General features: G+C 40.0%; 1 protein-coding gene across 13 annotated transcripts in view; it reads right to left on the bottom strand.

The window, feature by feature from the left end:
• NFIX (nuclear factor I X) overlaps positions 1 to 21,225 on the bottom strand; it is a 293,988-nt gene that overhangs the window by 25,337 nt on the left and 247,426 nt on the right. For 3 of the 13 annotated variants that reach the window (XR_011558167.1, XM_070741617.1, XM_070741618.1), the window contains 3 exons: positions 11,558 to 11,680; positions 6,515 to 6,690; positions 2,470 to 2,617 (listed from right to left, as the gene is read on the bottom strand). The exons of 3 other annotated variants lie outside the window; for them this stretch is intronic. Coding sequence is in view for 8 of the 10 variants with exons in the window: in XM_070741617.1 (XP_070597718.1) it covers positions 2,470 to 2,617; positions 6,515 to 6,690; positions 11,558 to 11,680 (447 nt within the window). In the remaining 2 variants the exon portion in view is untranslated. The remainder of the gene's footprint in view (positions 1 to 2,469; positions 2,618 to 6,514; positions 6,691 to 11,557; positions 11,681 to 21,225) is intronic. 7 more of the 13 variants (XR_011558168.1, XM_070741621.1, XM_070741622.1 and 4 more) reach the window with 4 other exon arrangements.

Below are 21,225 nucleotides of genomic sequence, written 5' to 3'. Positions count from 1 at the left end.
GGTTTTGCTAAGTGAGATGAATACTGGGGAGAATTTGGCTTTTGTTCCATAAACCTCATTTCTCTTGGGCATATTATATCTTTCTGGGTGTAAGTCCAAAGCCTTCATTTTGGGGCCTAGTTTCCTCTGCATCCCTGGAGGAAGCTTGGGGCTTCTTGTTGGTAGACTCAGAGAGACCTCCTATCCATTTGTAGGAAAGATGACATTCCAGAACATGACCATGTATGGGCCTGCCAGGAGATGGAGTCTCTAGGTCTGCATGCCTCTCCAGGGCACAGCACTGTGTGCCAGAAATAACTAAGCTCAGCTCTCTAGTATTTAGTTGGTGGCAGAAGAAGGCAGAGCTCTACATAAGGGGTAGGGAATGGATGTGGGAGATTCCCTCACCCCTAAGCTCACCTCCGATTTGGAAACCTGACTGGGGCTATGAAATATTGTTAATGTTATCTAGAGATAACTACAACTATCATGGTAACCTTACACATACACACTGGCAGGAGTACACAAAAACAGCCAAGTATGGCATTTCACTTTTACACTTAGCCTTAGATCACAATAGTGCTCGATACTTAAAGCTGTTTTCTCCACTGCCCAACCCGATAGGACATTGATGGGAAAGCAGAAGCTCTTATTTGGTGAGTTTAAGACCTTCAGGATTTGGCCATAAGAATCAAACTTTTTTGCTCTGCGGAAATTTACATCACATACTCTCTGGTTCTCAATGGAACACTGGAAGCCTATGGACTAGATTTCTGTTTGTTTACCTCCAATTACATAAAGGGATGAAGAGATGAGCTACACAATGAGTAGGTCCACATGAGGGATGTGGTGTTACTGGGTTATGCTACTGGGCAGGGTTGAATTTTACTGGTCTCTGTTAAAAATGAGCTTATGTAAGAGAGATATTTTAGAATTTTTCCTACATATAAGGAGGCTTTTTTTCCCCAAGAAGGAGGAGCATTCAAATATTTAATACATTTGAGACAAAGAATTATTCTTATTTAGCTTATCTAACACTAACACCTTACTGGCAATCTGATATGGCTCAGAGAAGCATTAATACTTTATACTTGTCCCTGCTGATCATACATATCAGTTCTTAATGAGAGCTGGGGTTGAATTTCAAACTTAAAAGCAGCTGCAACACTCCATTTCCTTCTGAAACCTTTGTTAGCCACCTTGCGAGAGTAGGAAGATGGCAATCTAGTACATAATATAGCTCCATAATTTTCCTTTATGTCTATAGTTTGTCACCATCCCTTTCTTCTTATTCCCACCCCCTCCCATAAATTATCATCAATTTAATGAAGAGTATGAACAATGTGAGAGTGAGTAATGCCATGAGCACAGATGTAGAAAAGAAAAGAAAAAGAAAGGGGGAAGGAGAAAAAGCAAAACAGAAAATGATACTGTAGCCAATCCTTATCTCCAAAGGGACTTTTTGAAGCCAATAAAGATGGTAATAATTACTTCATTGGAGATCTAGAAGTTTTAACTTCCACCCCATTTTAAAAATCAGTCTGGTAGGATTCCCATTTCTAGGATGGAGACAGGCTTCATTTTGCATAATTCCACCACTTTTCACCCAGAGATACCTGTCCTTCAAGAGGGAACAGAAGTTCTAGATTTCTCATCTACCCACTCCCACTCAAAGGTCTGGGTTTTATCATCAAATATCAAAGCCATTTTCTGGATGTTCTGTTTCCCAATGTCTCCTCCTTATCCCTTACTTCATCAGATTACCCTTTCCTGAGAAAGCACAGACCACAATTTAGGGTGATGGGAGAAAGCTTGCTATGGTTCTTAGTGAGAATTTATATTTGAAGCACCATAATATCCATAAACACAACCCTTCCTCGCATTACAAAATTCAAAATTCTCTCAATATTGCTTATTCTTAGAATTATCTAGGTTTATTTTTCTCCCTTGAAAAAAATCCCCAAAGTTACCAAGAAGCCACCATGGCAACCAACGATATAATGAAAATAAATAAATAAATAAACGTATTGGAGTTGGGCAGCTACTGCATCTTTAAACGCTGGGGAATGGGATGGAAGGGGTAAAGGGGTAATGGCGGCTAAGGAAAGGGGTCAGATGGGGTGTTTAAACCTTAAAAATAAGCACAAAGCACAAGACTTGATGATGACAACATGGTGCCCCAAGCCCACCTTCTGAATCTGCCGGTTGCTTATAGCTTGCTTTTTTCCTCTCATTCCCATTTGTCTTTATTCAATTCAACCTTTTTTTCCCTTTCTTCTTCCCCTTTGTGCCTCTTTTCGCCTACGTTTGTTACTGTGCACATTCTTCTTTGTTTTTTTTTCTCCATTGCCCATCTTTTAGTCTTGTTCCTCCTTCTCTCCTTATTTTTATTTCTGCCTTACTTGATGTCCTAGTGAGGGCCCTGGGGTGGGAAATGGAGACTAAGTTCCATTTTGCTTTGTGGTTTGGGTTACACTTGGGTCCACTTACAGGGTGACGTTGGTGTCGGTCCTCCGCCCTCTGGGTTAGTGCTGGTGGATTTTGTATCAGGCATTGGAAGGGGCACTGGTCTGGCCACAGGTGGAGGTGGCGGCAGCAAAAATGACCCCGTGACTTTGCCCTGGCCGCTACCGTTAGGCTGCGAACAACATAAATACAGCGATGCATGAACGAGACAAGGCAACGTTAAAGATGCAGTATCTGCTGGCGGCTCTTGGGGCAGAAAAGTGGAGGGACTTTATTTTGATTTAAAATATCATTTTTGTCCCCTTCTTTCTTCTTAAAAATCATACTGTAGTTTTATATATTCCCCTTACCTCCCTCAAAAATTTCCCACATCAAACATTTCCCACATCCTCAATCTCTTCCTTTCAGATGTGTGCATCCTATTTTCTTATTACATATCAGGCCTGAGTCATTATCAAGGGGTTGCCTTTGTTCCCACAGAATAGGCATGGCTGAACAAAAGACTACTTCATTGAGATTAACAAACCAATGACTTCATGGAATTATTCATGATCTCTGAAAACTTCTTATTAATGCAAAAGCAACCACTATTGTGAGGTATGGGTTGTATTCTTCTGGTTAGATTGGCTGCATCCAAGACATGTCCCCTCCTCCTTATCTTGGTGGGTCTGCAGATTTCAATGCCTAATTGAATGAACCTAGAGGAAAATATGTATGCATTGTCCACATATAGCCTGAGCTTCTCCTTCTTTCTCAACAAAATGCCCCCCATGGATCTCAAAAAACAAACAAACAAAACCAAAAACAAAGTATGAATCTAGTTCTGAGAAATGAGCACAGGATATTATGGTGGATACCCAGGTTTACTTGGATTCTGTAACATTTTAAAATATGACTGCTATTACTCCTACTATTAATATCAACATTTGAAAACATACAAATGTAAGGAATCAAGAGCAGTACACCAATTGTTATTGGGGAACTATACCACAAGTACTTAGAAAGAATTTGAATTGCTGAAATTTGAAACAATTTCTGACACCTCAAACAGCAGCACTGATGGGAACCTCAGAATTAGATTCTGTCTTTACAATTCCCAAATTCTTGGGGAGAGCTTGAGTTTGAGACAAAGAAAATACTTGGCTATGATGCATAAATCAATGGAATAATAACTTAAATCCAATTGTATCACAGAACTAATGAGTTTTTATTGTCATTTAATTTTGATTATTCAAACGTCTCATGCTAGAAGCTTTGGGGCAATTATTTTCTTGTACTGGTTCCTCATTGCCGTGTGTAGTCTATAAGAAGCAATAGCTTTTCTATTTGGATTCTGTAGCAAGCAAAATCCATGGAAAGGATATTACATGAATAATTAAGACTTTATCAACATGTGCAAAAAGTGGGGCATATTTTGTGATTTTAGAATTAGAATATAATAGAGTTGGAAGGGACCTTGAAGGTCTTTCAGTCCAGTCCCATGCTCAAGCAGAAGAACCTATACAATCTCAGACAAGGGACTGTCCAGTCTCTTCTTTAAAACCTGCACTGATGGAGCACCTCGATCTTGAAGGCAAGCTGGTGGGGATTTTACCAGCTCCTGAACAGAAGTTCCCTTTGCCAAGAAGCCACAATTAATGTGTTCCCATGATTTTTCGACAATCAATCTATTTGCCCCCAGACTTCATGCAGTATATAAACCACTGCCTTGGTCAAAGTCCTCAGAGGATTCAGAAGCAGAAGTATCTAGATTTTCTATGGCAGACCACTGCTCTACAAACCAGGAACCAACATAAAATTCAATCATTACTTAAGTCTAAGAATGACAATAAAGTACCATAAACCATCAACCTCCAGTTCTACTAACAACTCTGCTGTTTGACCTCTAGAATTACTTTATTCCTAGAGCAGTGAGTGAGATTTAAGCCAGGATAATTTTCCTGAATAATATACTATGCTGGAGTAAACAACAAAGTCTGGTAAGTAACTTTAATCAGTGTCATTTTCTAACTTAAATAGGCCTGAAGGCTCTTCTCAGACTTAATGCCAGCTGATCTGCTTCAATATTAGCCTATTATCCTGCAATTGCTATTTTGGATTTATTTATTTCTTATTGGAAAATCATCAATATTATGGTCAGACTTCACTGAATTATTTTATGTGCTGTCCTCCTGAGATGTTTTTTTTAATTAGTTTGTAGTTTTTGGAGGGAATAGTACTATAAAATAATTTTGCACCATCATCAAACTTTCCACTTTACACAGAAAATTCACTGTTGAGGCTTTTCAGGCTGAGTGATTTTTAAAAAGCTGCTTGTTTGAAATTTCATTTTATGTCATTGTATCCTGTTCAGTGAAACTGTAAACAAATTATGAATATGAAATTTCAGATTTGTGTGTATGTAAAAAGACTGGGGGGTTTTCTTCTTCTTCTGGGTAGTGAAATATTTTACTATAACATAAAGGAAAGAAAAATCAAGGATCCAGGAATTCAGTACATTCATAATCTGGACAGGAAAAAAAAAGCAAACTAAAAAAGGGCCAATTCATAACTGTTCTTTTAATCACACTGATCAGGAAACAACTGCCATGAAAAGGAAACTTCTACAAGACATTTTGCAATAGGATTTATTGATGCATCAATATTTTAGAAAAATCCTGGCTATGGATTATAATAAAACAAAAACAGCAGCAAACAGTAATTTCTCATAGGATTTTATCCACTCCTGATTTTCTTGCCCTCTAAAGAAATAGAAGTGATAACTACTGTTCCCATGAAGCCACAGTTAACAAATCCCCATTTCAACTGTGATCCATCAACTTGCCCCCCTGGATTTTTGCAATTCAGTTTTCATTCATTTATTACAATAATTTGTCCGCAGCCTATTGTCAACTTCAAGGTGGCTTACCATATTAAATGGCTTGTACACCACTGGCACTAAATTGCTTTAGGAATAGAAGCTACTGTGGTCTAATATTTTCATCCCTCATGGAGGGAAAGGTGTTAAAGATAAATAATGGTTTTCTTTCAAGATTCTTGTCAACTCACATAGGTTGGCTACAAAGAAATTATTGAGGAGGTATGGTTGTTTATAACATCAGAACTTTGAAATATTAATCAGGTGGGGGGGGGCTTTGCATTTTAATAGGACTTCTCAAAGTGAGCCAAATATATTGTTGAGAGTATATTAAAAGCAATATTTAAGTACAATCCAATTTACTTAAGTAAGTTGGAATTAAAGGTGATTATAAAAAAGTTACCCATGCCTCAACATTTAATATTTAAGTTTAAGTTTTCCTCTTTCTTCTCCCCCCCCCCCCAAATATAACTAAAGATTATAAGCTTCAAAATTAAAGGTGTTATGAAAAATTCTCATTTCCAGATTTATAAGTTATTTTCCAGTGTTGCAAAGCCTAACATTTTTGGATCCTGCCTTCAATGCACTTTCACAAATGTCACAAAGATAAACATTCTAGAATATGCTCAGTGCAACTCTCTGGGATTTTTTTTGTTCAGAACTCTGAAGACTTTAAATCCTTCAGAAACGTATTTGAAAAAAGGTGTACACAGAATTGGGGTAGGAAAATCGGATGATAGGGAAAGTAAGTGAGCTACACCTGCCCATTCTGTAGAAGTCAGTTCCCACATAAGGTCAAACAGAAGAGAAGGTTCTCTTTTGAATAAGCTGCATTTCTATCATCTATCCTTTAAAAAAAATATTATGGCTGCCCTGAAGTTAGCTTTCTTCAACCTGAATATTGGGCCTTGTAATTCAGTCTAATTTCTGAGGTAAAGGTAAGATGCCAAGAGCAAGCCAGTATCAGTCAAACAGTTATTTCAAGGAAAGAAGGCCCATTCTGCCAGACTCACAGGACTAGTTACAGTGCTTACTGTACCACATATTTCTCCATGCCTTAGGCAGGCAGGCAAGCAGGCAAGCAGGCAGGCAGGCAGGCAGGCAGGCAGTGTTTGGGAGGGAGGCAGAGAGGGAGAAGAGGCAGAAAAGGACTGTAAGGCAGGATTCTGGTGGACTGGCCGGCATCCTTGGGCTAAGGTGCGAGGCTCTTACCTGCCCAGAGCCCTGGCCTGAGCCGTCCGAGCATACAAACTGCACAAATTCCTTCAGCGAGTCCTGGCCATGGTGGTGGTGGTAGCGGATGGTCGGGTGTGTGAAGTAGGGGCTGGACTGTTGGATGATGGAGGTTGACGGGAAGTGCAGGGCCGACGCGGTGGCACGGGGGCTTCCTGGAGAGTGTAAGGACAGATGGATAGAAATAGAGAGAGAAGCACAGAGAGAGAAAGAGTGAGAGAGTGACAGAAAGAGATGTCAGTAACAACCCCCATGCCATGCTACTTCCACAGCCCAATAACTACGTATATCATCAAGGCCTCGGCTGAAAAATTATCCCCATATTCTTATTTTCAAGGCTGTTTCAATTAGGGATTGTCATAATCCCAACAAGAAGTGGTAGTTTCTCTTTTTCAAAAGAGGTTAGCATTTGCAAAGATGTGCAAGCAGGTTTGAGCTGCATGCATTATACACCCGGAATTTGCAACAACCATGTATGTATCATGCACATATACATGCAGTAAAAATGGGGTATACATTTACTTCTGAACATGTATTATTAAATTTTATTGAAGGCCCCTTCCTTATTTCTTACGTACACTACTTTATTTCAGAGTGATAACCTAATCAATATGAAGTACAAGTATCTATATTTTCTTACATTTATATCTTATTAATATGCTCTCATCTACAGTATTTCTTTCTTCTTTTCAATGCCTCCCTTTTACTCCCATCTTCTAATTCATTAGTAACCTGTCTTTTTCTCTTAAACTGTTCTATAAAGTATAATGTACATTAAATTAAATAACTTCTAACTGACACCCAAGTGTAAAAGGGGAAAAGTGCATAACATATCCCTCTCTTTGGGAATTAGTGGCACATTGTAGAATGGAAAGGGAAGAGGGAAATCAGCCAAGAAACCAGCTGTTGTGTACTGGGGATTGACTCTCTCCTACTGTATGTGGCTGAAGTTCCTCCTACACAGAGTTATACACTAGGCAGATGGCGGAAATTGGAATAGGGAATATGCAGATATTCATAATAATGAAATATAGGCTATACTGGGCAACTAGAAGGAGGGTAAGAAATTAAGCATATAGAAAAGGGGAATGAGCTGTAATTCTTTCGCTAATTTAGACACCTCAAGCCAATTTCCAATTTGCTGTTCTTGGACTAGCTGACTCAGTGAACAGTTGTAAGGAAAATCAAAAGATTTGAACAAACTGTTCTGTTGTTTTCAGGGCTGCAAAGAATTGTTTGCATAGGAAGATTCATTAGATTACCTTGCTCTGAACTAGATGTTAATGACAGAACCAGAGAATATGAAATCAGGATTGAAATCAGGACTGAAATTAATGAGTACAGGTAATCCTCAATTTGTGATCACAACTGAGTCCAAAATTTCTGTTGCTAAGTGAGATGTTATGTTTGCCCCATTTTATCACCTTTCTTGCCACAGTTAAGTGAATCACTGGAGTTATTAAATTAGTAGCAATAGCACTTAGACTTATATACCACTTCACAGTACTTTACAGCCATCTCTAAGCGGTTTACAGAGTCAGCATATTTCCCCCAACATTTTGGATCTTCGTTTTACTGACCTCGGAAAGATGGAAGGCTGAGTGAACTGTGAGCTGGTGAGAATCTAACTACTGGCAGTCAGCAGTGAGTTAAGCCTGCAATGCTGCATTCTAACCACTGTGCCACCTTGGCTCTTAGTAACATGTTTGTTAAGTAAAGGCTTCCCCATTGACTATGCTTGTCAGAAAGCTGATCACATGTCCCCAGGACACTGCAACTGTCATAAATAATTCAGTTGCCAAGCATATGAATTTTGATTACATGACCATAAGGATATTGCAACATCCATAAGTATGAAAAATTATCATAAGTCACTTGTTTCAGTGCTGTTGTAACTTTGAACAGTTGCTAAATGAACAACTGTAAGTCAACTACCTGTAAAGGCTTTTGAAACGTGATTTCTATACTATGCTATATCTGAGTAGAATGTAAGCCTCCCACAAAAAGTATTGGTGCCCTTGATAAAATAACTGCTTGTTTAATTATTGTGTCTTTTAGCTAATGGGTTTCACCTGTATGCAATGTATACTTCAAATGGCAGATCAGAAAGGTTTTTTTGCTTAACACCTGGCCTATTTTAGCTTACATTTAATATTATGACTTTTCTTCTTTCAATAATATAGATTACGTAATTCTTTAAACCCATTACCTGGAGTCCTATACTTCCTACTCTTTAAAAAGCTGCTTATTATACACTGTCATTTGCTGTGTGAGAACTTACAGGACAAAGAGAAGAGAGAAATCAGTCCTGCCCAGGGGTGAAATTCAAAGTTTTTCCCTACCAGTTCTGTGGGCATGGCTTGGTGAGAGTGGCAGGGGAGTGTGGGGCCAGACAGAGGTGGTATTTGTTGGTTCTCTGAACTGCTCAAAATTTCTGCTACCAGTTCCTCAGAACCTGTCAGAAATTGTTGAATTTCACCCGTGGTCCTGCCAGAATAAATTCTTCTGCTAGATTACCAAAGTAGTAGTATACTATGAACTCATACAAAGTGGAGACTCAAGCAAGTAATGGCCTCTCTCCAAACATACTACCGGTACTAACATTAATTCTCACAAAACAACTTCATCTTTGTAAGTCTTACATCTCTCTGACAATGCACTTTGATTGGCACTAAGTCTACAAAGATATTGCCTCTTTAACTGCCGTCCATGGCAGGATCAAAAACACAGACAAGCAAGGAACTCTTCAGCCTACTAATGTTGTTTTTATATGTTGTAAGCTGCCCTGAGTCCTCAGAGAGGGGCAGCATATAAATTCAATTAAATAAATAAATAAAATGTTAGTAATCTGTGTACAAAACCTGTTTGATGCTTCAGGGCAAGCCATTTGATAGTGCTGCTTAGTAGTTTATCTCGATAAAAGGCAGGAAGAATGTATTCTAAACTTGCTTCTTCTATTCCTTACCTGAATCACCTCATCGGATATGTTGCTACTTGAATTAAAAAGTTTTCTTCTATTTCTTCCCCCCCTCTACTGTACACATGTGTAACCTCTACAGTTCTGTACAAAACAGCTGACAATTCAGTACATCACTGTAAGTGATATAAAGTCACTATTAATCAGAAACCACAACATCATGACTGTTGTTAGCCGCCCCGAGTTTTCGGAGAGGGGCGGCATATAAATCCAATAAATGAAATGAAATGAAATGAAATCATCCTAAGAAAAGCCAGACACCAAAAACTGTGACAGCATCCCTAAACTTCAAACTTTATGCTTATGGTTGATTACAAAAAATATAACTAAATACCTCCAGCGTATATACACCTGTATCATGGTTCTTACGAAACACTAGTCATAGGCATTTGTAAATAACACTTAAACAGATTATCTGCTCATTTGATCTAAGCACACAGTTTTTAAATGCCTTGGCTGAAGGCTGTATATGCCATGACCTAAACAAGGAAAAGGTCAAGCAAGTTATAGCCTGTTCTTCAAAAAATTGAAGAAATTGGGGGTGGCGCAAAGGCTCAGCATTTAGCAGTTAGGTTTGATACCCAAGAGTCATGTGATGGGGTGAGCGTCTGTTCTTACCCCAGCCCCTGACCACCTAGCAGTTTGAAAGCATGCAAATGTGAGAAGATACATAGGTACCACTTCAGTGGGGAGGAAACAGCGCTTTGTGACATTATGTTGGCCACATGACCATGAAAATATCTTAGGATAGTGCTGGCTCACTGGCCCTTGAAATGGAGATAAGTGCTGGTCCCTATAGTCAGTTATGACTAGTGGAGTAAAATGCTCAAGAATTCCTTCTTTTCCTCTCTCCTTCAAGAAATCATTGCATTTATTTTTGAAGTGCCTATTTGTTTATGACCCCACCTGTACAATGAGAAAATTGTTAGATGTCTTTCTTCGAATGGTCTTACTGTCACAAAAAATGGCAGGTAGAAGACAAATCTATAGTGTGTTTTTCTATGCTTTTTGAAGTCTTCAATTCTCTGCCTGCTCTGATGGGACTTTAATGCCAGGGGGGAAATCTTTTAAAATTCCTTAAGCATTTTAAACTGGCATTTTTTTCTCCAACGATTAGACTTCATTACATTTTCCCATCTGTTGTTTTCATTTTAATGCTGTTATTTTATGATATGCATTTCATTACTTTTGTTGTAGTATTTCTATTTTCATTACAAGACCACCCTGTGAAAGTAACTTAGAAGGGCAGCATATAAATAACAAAAATAAAAATAATAAAAAATAATTTTAGAAGGGAAATAAGTGTATTCATTCAGGCTCCAAACACTCAAAATATACCGAAATATGGACTTTTAAAAGATTTTAAGAAATACACTGATAATATATTGGTCATTTACACTTTCATAGGGCTTAGGGTTCTACTTCAATTTCAAGCACACCTCAGAGAAGCAAGGATACGTATTTCAGCTTGAAACAATAAGCGACTAGGAATCTTACAACTCTCAATGTATCAAATGTAGTCTATAGGTTAGATTTGCCATTCTTAGATCAACCTTTAAATATCCTAGTTTTTTAAACGAAATATTTATATGTTGTCCATTCATTCTGAAGCCTCATTTTCCAAAGCATTTTCAAATGAGCATTTGAAACTATATATATATAATATATATATATGAAACTGGATCTCAGTCCATCTATGAACTGATATCAATTCAAACATGATGGTGTGGCTTTCAAGCAAATCTGATTTATTAAAACTTTCCTCTTTATATGCCATCTTAAGGATAAATTCTTGCGAATTCAGTTTGCAATTAATGTGTTAAGCCATTTTGGCAAAAAGAAAAAAAGAAAAGAAAAAAAGAAAGCAGGGGAACAAAAGACAGAGGAAGTGAAGGAGAGAAAAAGAGACAGCAAGAGACTATTGCCAGAACCGAGGTGGTTGAATCTATTGACATGCCCTACCAAGGAGACAACTTTGTCCCTTGCCTCCCGTCTTGCCCACAATCCACCCTTTCGCCCCCCTAAGAAAATGGCTTTGTTCTCACCTGGTCTGACTCCTGCTAGGACAGGCAGCGGGTGGTGGGTGAAAGCCATTCTCGGGGAGGTGGTGTGGGAGGACAGGGCACTGCAGAAATCCAGCTTTCCTGACTTCTTTAAAGAAGCCGGTCCTGGCAAGGAATCAGGGAGAAAGTTCATGGTTTAACAGGTGGAGGAAAGATGGATTAGTAGTTAGCCATGCTCTTTCATTCACTTCTATGGTCCATGTTCTACAACAGATCTAAGGGATTATATTGGGAATGGCTGCTTTCAATTTTTAGTTTCTCTACCTTTTCACTGAACAGGTTAAAGAAGCAGCTCACATGTCTATTATGCATAAAAGCCAACATTGAAGTAGAGGTATTGACAGACAGCATTAATATTCATTATTTCTACAACACTAAATATATTTTATTAAGAACAATCTCCATGGATCTCTGAGGTGCCTCCCTCAATAAAATAAAAATGAATACATAAAATCTCCTTTGTGTCATGTTTGGTTCCCCCATGGAACCTACATCCATCTAGGCAACATACAGAGGTGGCTGTTTTAGCCCAATTCCAATATTTTATTTTATTTTTTTAACTTGCACTGCAGTCTACAGCCCTGGGATTCCCTTTTGTTCTTTCATTCAAGTACATATCCTTAGCTTCCAAGCACAGACTAGATTAGCCAGGTTATTAGCAATAAATTAGTGTTTTGACTACATCAGGTTGCAACACTTTATTTCTTTTCAAGATTCTAGACCCCACCCCCCATAGAAACATAGAAGACTGACTGCAGAAAAAGACCTCATGGTCCATCTAGTCTGCCCTTATAACATTTCCTGTATTTTATCTTAGGATGGATATATGTTTATTCCAGGCATGTTTAAATTCAATTACTGTGGATTTACCAACCACGTCTGCTGGAAGTTTGTTCCAAGGATCTACTACTCTTTCAGTGAAATAATATTTCCTCACCTTGCTTTTGATCTTTCCCCCATCTCTGCTACTCACTATTCCTTGGCCTAGAGCACATCTAAGTTTGTTATATCTTAGTGATAAGAGGTAATCTGAATGCTTATTAGAGTTTTCAAAGCCCTGTATCAGAGCAGTTTCTTGCTTTTGTTCTAAAGCTTTTCTTGCTTTTGTTCTAAAGCAGTCCTGCGGTTGAAAATGCTTATTTGCATGACAAAAGCTACTTTTCCTTTGAATTAACAGTTATTAAACATTAATATAAATTTGTTTGAAGACTGTTTAGGTTTGCTCCATAGTTCTCTGCAAAAACATAGATTTGTCACGTCATTTTAGCAAGGCCTTAGTTGGATGCTAGGAGAACTATTAATAGCCAAAAAGTGAAAAAAGGTAAATAGCAATAATAACAAAATTTTATTTACGGTTAAAGACCATCAATATAATATTAATAATAATTAAAAGGAAAAAGAACAGGAAACAGGACTTTTGACTGAGCAACCAAGATTGATCCATTGTAACTATACAAGAGATGTACATATCTCGCTATGAAGGTACACATTTGCGATGAATCCCCGCTGCTGCTGCTGCTGCACAGAATCTGGCCACCTGTGCCGTAATCCTGGCTTGCTCATCCCCAAGCAACCACCGGAGATAGGCAACATCTGAGCGGCCAGGATATCCCTCAATAAGTGATAGATTATGTTTTCTCCTAATGTCAGTGTAAAAGGAGCATCTCAGGAGCATGTGTCCCTCAGTCTCCACCTCTCCTGAGCCACAAAATCTTTCAGTGGCTGGAGTTCCCTTGTACTTGCCGTACAAAACGGCGGATGGAAGTGCACGGCACCGTACAAGAGCAAATGGCTTTTGATGGCTTGCTGACTCTAGCTGTCCCAGGTATCTTGCAGGAGCCACAACATATCTAGTGGCATCTGGGGCCAGAAACAGCAGAGCTCTACCCAACTCCTCCTGCCTCTCGATGTCCTCCACCCTTTGTCGCAAGGTCTGTCCTGCTAGATCATAGTTCATCTCGAGTATTAAATCTGAGGAGAAGCCTAATTTGTGAAGATTGAACTCGATGGCCTTACATGGATTACATGAGGAGGAAAATTCATCGTGAAGGATTAACAGAGCAAGACCTTGCGGAAAAAAATTAAGCTTTAACCACATATTTAGGGATGCTATACAGATTCTAGCTTCGACTTTTATCAGTCCAGTCTCCACGCGCAGAAGTGCATTTGAGACGCAATGTGGCATCTGGAGAGTTGCTCTAATAAATTTGGATTGAACTAATTCTAGTGGTGTAAAGTGTAAAGCTGAAGCTGGCGGTCTAAGCAAGGACCCGTAAAGAAGCTGAGCTAGCAATTTGGCCTTAAAAAGCTTTATAGCAGCAGGAACTTAATAACCTCCCTTTGTGCGGAAAAAATTGGGAATGGCGCTTGCTGATCTTTGTCCCAAGGCAGCTGCATATTCTCCGTGTGCTTTCCTTGAGCCATTGGCCTGTAAGACCACCCCCAGGTACTTAAAGGTGGTTACCTGCTCTATTTTGTGCCCATCAAGATACCATGAGTAAATTTTTGGCCTTTTTGCAAAGGCCATGATCTTGTTTTTTCATAATTTATACTCAGGTTATTGTTATTACAGTACTGAAGAAGGGCTCGCAAGGCTCTTTTAAGGCCTACTGGCGTCCTGGAGAGGATCACGGCATCATCTGCATAGAGCAAAAGGGCGATGTTTCGGTCGCCTATTTTGGGGTGTGTGTGTGATTTGGTTTGTTCAACCATTTTGCCATATCATTTATATGAAAGTTGAAAAGTAGGGGGGCCAGGATGCACCCCTGTTTAACTCCTCTTTCAGTTTTAACTGGCTTTGAGAGGGACCCTTGCGTATTACACCTCACCTTAAGGGATGTCTTGGTATGTAGGGCACGTAGTAAATGAAGAAGCCTTTGATCAATGGAGGCAGCTTCCAATTTCTCCCATAATTTAGTTCTAGTTACTGAATCAAAGGCTGCCTTGAGATCTATAAATCCAGCATATAAGTGATACAGGACTATTTGAGATGTATTTTTCTATAAGATGGCGGAGGACTAAGCACTGATCAATAATGCCCCTTCTCTCTCTAAAGCCGGCTTGCTCTTCAGGGATCAGATTCTCAGAATCCAGCCACTCCTTTAGCTTGCCTTGTAGGTGTTTGGCATAAAGTTTACTAATTATATTTAATAGACTTATTGGTCTATAATTGGTAGGGTCATCTCTTTTCCCCCTCTTAAAAATTGGGATCACAATTGCCAAGCCCCAATCCTCTGGGACGTAGCCAGTGGAATCAATATACGTGAATTGCACTGCCAAAACTGGTGTCCACCACTCTAAGTTATTCTTCAATATTTCTGAGGTAACCGAGTCAGCTCCCGGGGCTTTGCCTGACCTGAGTTGGCCAATGAGCGATTTAATTTCAGACTCTGAGACTGGGGGCCAATTTGGTGAGTACTTCTTTGTAAATCTTATACTTTCTTTAGATGGGTCTTTGTACATCCTCTGAAAGTGAAGTTCCCAGGTGTTAGTAGGTATAGGAACGTCTAATGGAGTATGTATTTTATCTGAGTGTCTGGCTATTAAATGCCAGAATAGAGAGGAGTTATTTTGCTTTGCAGCCCCAATAAGCTGTTCGCAGGAGGATCTTTCATCTTGTTTCTTCTTAAGGGAAATTAGATGCTTATACTGTTTTTTTGAGGGTAACAAGATGGTTTAGGCTTGGTTTGTTACCGTTCCCAGTTTCACCTTTGTACCGCTTATAAGCCAAGGTGAGAGCTTTCTTGGCTTCCACACAGTCCTTGTCAAACCATTGTTTCGAGGTAGTATAGGACCTCTTAGCTGAAAAGATTCGATCATATACTAGAATTGGTTGAAGCTTATGGATTATACTTGTATATGATTCTAGTAAGTTTTGGGAAGGGTTGGCTTTGATAAAGGCTGAGTGAAGTTTTTGAAGATTATTTATTTATTTATTATTATTATTTATTATTTGGATTTGTATGCCGCCCCTCTCTGAAGACTCGGGGCGGCTCACAACAAGTGTAAAACAAATCATAAATAATTCAATTAATTAAAATATTTAAAGATTTAAAAAACCCCATATACTAACAGACACACACACAGGCATACCATGTATAAATTAAATGTGCCCAGGGGGAGATGTTTAGTTCCCCCATGCCTGACGGCAAAGGTGGGTTTTGAGGAGTTTACGGAAGGCAGGAAGAGTAGGGGCAGTTCTAATCTCTGGGGGGAGTTGGTTCCAGAGAGTCGGTGCCGCCACAGAGAAGGCTCTCCCCCTGGGGCCCGCCAACCGACATTGTTTAGTTGACGGGACCCGGAGGAGGCCCACTCTGTGGGACCTAATCGGTCGCTGGGATTCGTGCGGCAGAAGGCGGTTTCGGAGATATTCTGGTCCGATGCCATGAAGGGCTTTAAAGGTCATAACCAACACTTTGAATTGTGACCGGAAACTGATCGGCAGCCAATGCAGACTGCGGAGTGATGGTGAAACATGGGCATACCTGGGTAAGCCCATGACTGCTCTCGCAGCTGCATTCTGCACGATCTGAAGTTTCCGAACACTTTTCAAAGGTAGCCCCATGCAGAGAGCATTACAGTAGTCGAACCTCGAGGTGATGAGGGCATGAGTGACTGTGAGCAATGAGTCCCGGTCCAGATAGGGCCGCAACTGGTGCACCAGGCGAACCTGGGCAAACGCCCCCCTCGCCACAGCTGAGAGATGGTTTTCTAATGTGAGCTGTGGATCGAGGAGGACGCCCAAGTTGCGGACCCTCTCTGAGGGGGTCAGTAATTCCCCCCCCAGGGTAATGGACGGACAGATGGGATTGTCCTTGGGAGGCAGAACCCACAGCCACTCCGTCTTATCCGGGTTGAGTTTGAGTCTGTTGACACCCATCCAGGCCCCAACAGCCTCCAGGCACCGGCACATCACTTCCACCGCTTCGTTGACTCTACCCGATATAGATTTTTAAAAGTTGAAAAAGTTAAAAATAAGTTAAAAGTATAAAATATTTTGCTAAAATGTTTAAATGTAAAATAGAGTTAAAAATTTAAAAATAAATTAAAAGTATAAATATAAATGAGCTAAAAAGCAAGTGATAATGAAAGAACCTGCAAGTAAAAGGCACAGGAACATGAAAAAACCCCTCTTAATTTATAGAAGAACTATTGAAATTGCTTATTTTCCAGAAATGGCTTCACTTCTTCACTGATCAGCACAGCTGAAATACTTGTCTGGTATATTTTCCTGAATTTCCTGATTCTTACTCCCCCCAGAAATTATCATCTAGTGTAGCTGAAAAGGCCAATGAGGGCAGGTCCATTTGGTCCCCTGCTGAGCCCACAGTTTTTACTGGTTCCGGAATTGCCTATTTGCCTCAGCCTGACAAACAAGTGTCTCACCAAAATGGAAAAGGCCATGCTGAATCTTTAGCCTCCAAGCTGAACAATCAGAGGTCAGGTTTTCCAGTTATTAAAGTCCATTCCCAAGGCCTTTAAATCCTTCTTACAGATATCCTTATATCGCAGCTGTGGTCTCCCTCAGGGGCACTTTCCCTGCACTAGTTCACCATACAGGATATTTTTTGGGAATCTGCCCACCATCCATTCCATAGCACGAGGTCTGGGTAGGATAGTAGAGAGGATAGACTGTTACCCAAGCAGTAGATCCCCTCTCTCCACATCGCTGAAATAATCCAATGGAACAGCAAAAGCCAATACGATTGGTTCCAGCTGCGTCGCAGGAGTTATCAGAACATGGCTGTACACAGTCATGAACTGCTTCCGGGACCCATGCTCTGGATTTTGCCTCAAAGTTTACTCCTGGAGCCTTTTAAAATTATAGATATAGCCACAAGGCAGCGTACATACAGTAATACTCCCAGGTTTGGGTTGGTCTGAGTGACTGGTGTAAAATCAACTTTCCAGCTTCCATGGCTAGAGCTCCCCATATCCTAGTTTCTTATCCACTGTCAGGGGTCCCTAGCCCCTGGCCCACAGCCCATTACTAGAACTTGAGCTTTTTGAAACTAGGCCTCTGAAGTGGTAGGCAAGTGGTAGGATTGGGCCTTGCTAAAAGAGGAAAGAATTAAGAGGCCAGGCGATTTTCGCCCGGCCGATAGTTGCGCCGGCGGGGAGGGGCGAGAACACCGCCTCCCAGCTGGGCCCGCCTGCACAGAGCGTGGGCACGCCCACGCGCTGCTTTCGGCAGCAAAATAGCTTGCCCGTCCGGCCGGGGGAAGAATCGCCCCGGCCGGAGGTCCGTCGCAGCTGGGAGGGGCAGGACGCCGCCTCCCAGCTGATTGGTGGGGCGCCAAGCGTCGGAGCCACCACGAGCTGTGGTTGGCTCGCAGGGGCCGCCGGGAGCGAGGGGAGGGGTATTTCAGGGTCTGCACCCCTCGCCCCTTTGCTCCCTGCTCGCCCTCCAGATCGGTCACCCACCCACCCTCCGCTCTATCCAGGGTGTCTGGCAGAGGTCGCCCTTTGGGACCGAGAAGGAATTTTCGGCAGTCTGGAAGCTTTATTTCAGATTGTTTTTTCACCTTCTCCATCCTGGTCAGGTGTGAGGTTTTTATTGGGTTAGGGGGTGTATCGTTGTAAATAGGTTGATTGAATTTTCTTTATTTGGTCACTATTGGCAAAAACAGGGTGGAAAGGGTGTCAGTTGCAACCGTGTGTTCTCCCTTGGGCATCTGTTAAAAGGTGATGGGCTCCTTCGTCTCACAACTCATGTCTCCTCCACGGACGGAGTGGTGGGAGGGAGGAGCATTTGGGGCTCATCTACGTCACTTCCGGTTCCGGGTCATGGAGGTGAGCCCTCCCACATGCTGGGCGTGGCTTTCAATTTGGGTGAAGGCGGGGCTCGCTTCACCCTTACCAAGCAAGGAGTTCGCCCATTGGTTGCCCAAGTATGTTTTGTTCAGGATTTTTCACTCCATTTAGCACCCTCTACAGGTCTATTACTGTAATCAATAAAGTGACCCATTTTTCATCCAGCTCTTGTGTTCGAGTTTCATTCCCTGTCCAGCGCAAAATCAGTCTAGAATTTAAACCACTATGCAGAATTGTATGTCATAAGGCCAATGAGAAAATCTCAGTAAAATCACACGGGAAAAAGCATCCTATGCAGTTATATCTCAAGAATATAATTAGTCTGCTCCTACAAAATAAGTACACTAGAGTACCTTATAAAGTATAAGTACATTATAATCAGGGGTGAGTTCCAACTTGCATCACTGCTGATTCGCTCCCTCCCTCCAGCGCTGCGAGGCGCACCTCCTGGGTTATGCACGCACAGTTACCAAAAGTCCAGAAATTTTTTTTAAGGTAAGCAGAAAAAAAGATGGCAACCACATGGACATTTCCAGAACTTGGCTTGTGAGCATGCTCAAAAGGAAAAAAAATTAAAAACGTAAAAAAAAAATTCAAACAAATTCTTGAAAGATGGAGGTGCCTACAGACTGGCACCTACTGATCCAGTTCGGTGACATCATTGTGACATCACCAGTGGGTTGCTAATGGTTTGAGTGAACGAGGAGAAACTGAGTGGGACCACCCCTAATTATAATTATGGAATCTTGGAATGTGTTTGTGATGTGCCAGTGTCTGGAGGCTGTTAGGGTTTGGATGGGTGTTAACAGGCTCAGACTCAATCCTGACAAGATGGAGTGTCTGTGGATTCTGCCTTCCAAGAACAATTCCACCTGTCCATCCATCACCCTTAGGGTGGACTTTTGCCCCCATCCTCCTTAGAGGGGGTCTGCAATGGGCGAACTGGCTTGTCTCACACCAGCTGTGGTGAAGTCAGACAGGCAGCCAGGCCTGTTCTGACACAGCTGCAGAGACTACCCATTGCCGGGAGGATAGCCGAATGATTCCATCTGGAAAGAGTTACCTTGCAGAGGGGAAGCAGAGTTTTTCTGTCTATGATGGTAAGCAGAGAGTGCCTGAATGGGATTCTAGACCTTTGTTTCTCACTTGGTTTCTGGACAGGGTTAAAATGGCCTGAGATTGAAGAAGGTAGCTAATGTGCAACGTGGCATTTCAGTGAAATTGCCCATCATTTGGATTATTTTCAACTACCTAATTGGATCTCTTTGAAATTCACCTTTTGGAATTTGAAATTTTTAACTTTTGTTTTGGAATCCTTATCTCTATAAACAAAGAACATTGTAAGACAGGAAGCTACAGTAAAAGAGTCATTTAAAGTTATCTAGAGAGAGAGCCACCTACATAAGGCTTGGAGAATTGATCACCTAGCGACATCGTGTGGCCGGAGGAAATATAGCAGTTTATTTGAACTGAAATTATTTGAACTGAATTAACTGATTTGAATTGATTTGAATTGATTTGATTTAATTGGACTGATTGATTTGACTGAAATTACATTTGTCATAGGTTCAAAGACAGTATTCTTGTCGTAAAAAGACTGATCAGCTAAACCCATGGAAGGAAGATAATGTTTAAGATGAAATTACTTGAACTGAATTAAACTGATTTGAATAGATTTGATCTAATTGGACTGGTTGATTTGACTGAAATTACATTTGGACCATCTGATCTGACTGAAATTACATTGAGTAAATTTAACGAATTGGACTTTTTAAATATTTTAATCTTATGGGAGCTTATATATATATATATACAAATATACAAGCAAGTGATATAAAGTGTAAAATGGAAGAATTATATAAGAGGAGAAAATGTAATGTCTTATAAATGAAAAAATTGAAAATAGTTTTGATTATTGCACATAATATAGATGAGATATTTGGTAATGATTATGATGATTATGATTATCTTTGGACGACCTTTTTCTATTTTTCTTCTTTGCTTTTCTATCTTTTTCTTTCTCTCTTTTTTATTTTATTCTGATTGATTGAATTATAAATTGCTTATTTGATTTATGGTGATAAAGTGGGAAGAAGGGGATAAGCTAAGGGAGAAGAGTTACAATAACAGGAGTAGGATTAATATGGGATAATAATTAGCACTAATTATGTTAGGTATTATATATGAAAGACAGATGAAATTACAAAGAGTTAAAATCAATAGATGAGTTCGATAGTGAAAGACATTTAGAATTAGGGATAATATATAGATTAGGGAAATATATAGATTAGGGAAGATTATGACATTGCATTTAGCAGTGAAAACAATTAGAACAGGGAAGATTATTACACTGATATGACAGTGAAACATAGATTAGGGAAGATTATTACACTGGGATTGGCAGCAGGGTTTATAGATTAGAGAAGATTATCACACTAAGAATGGCAGTGGAAAACATCTAGATTATGGAAGAATATTAATATTTTGGGTTTTTTTGTTTTTTTAATGGAGGATACTTTTTGCATAAAATAATGGAGTAATAATGTTTTATATTTATTTTGATTTGTTAAAGTAGAAATGACATACTGATATAATGAAAGAAGTTAAATAAATGAATTGAGTAGGAAATGTATTTTAAAATCTCTAATAATAACCCTTCCTCCTATGTATAGATTAAGATATGATATGAAGAGTGCTTTTCCTTTTTTATTCTTTTCTGCTCTTCCTTTTCCTTTCCTTTTTTCTTTTATTCTTTCTTTCTTTTTTTTTCCTTTCCTTCCTGGGCTTTTAAAGAGACGTAAATTTGGATATTTTCTATTGTTAAGGGCAGTTATGAT

This window comes from Erythrolamprus reginae, chromosome 2 (assembly GCF_031021105.1).
Source record: "Erythrolamprus reginae isolate rEryReg1 chromosome 2, rEryReg1.hap1, whole genome shotgun sequence".
NCBI classification, from domain to species: Eukaryota; Metazoa; Chordata; class Lepidosauria; order Squamata; family Dipsadidae; genus Erythrolamprus; species Erythrolamprus reginae.
This window is presented reverse-complemented; position numbering and strand designations above follow the sequence as displayed.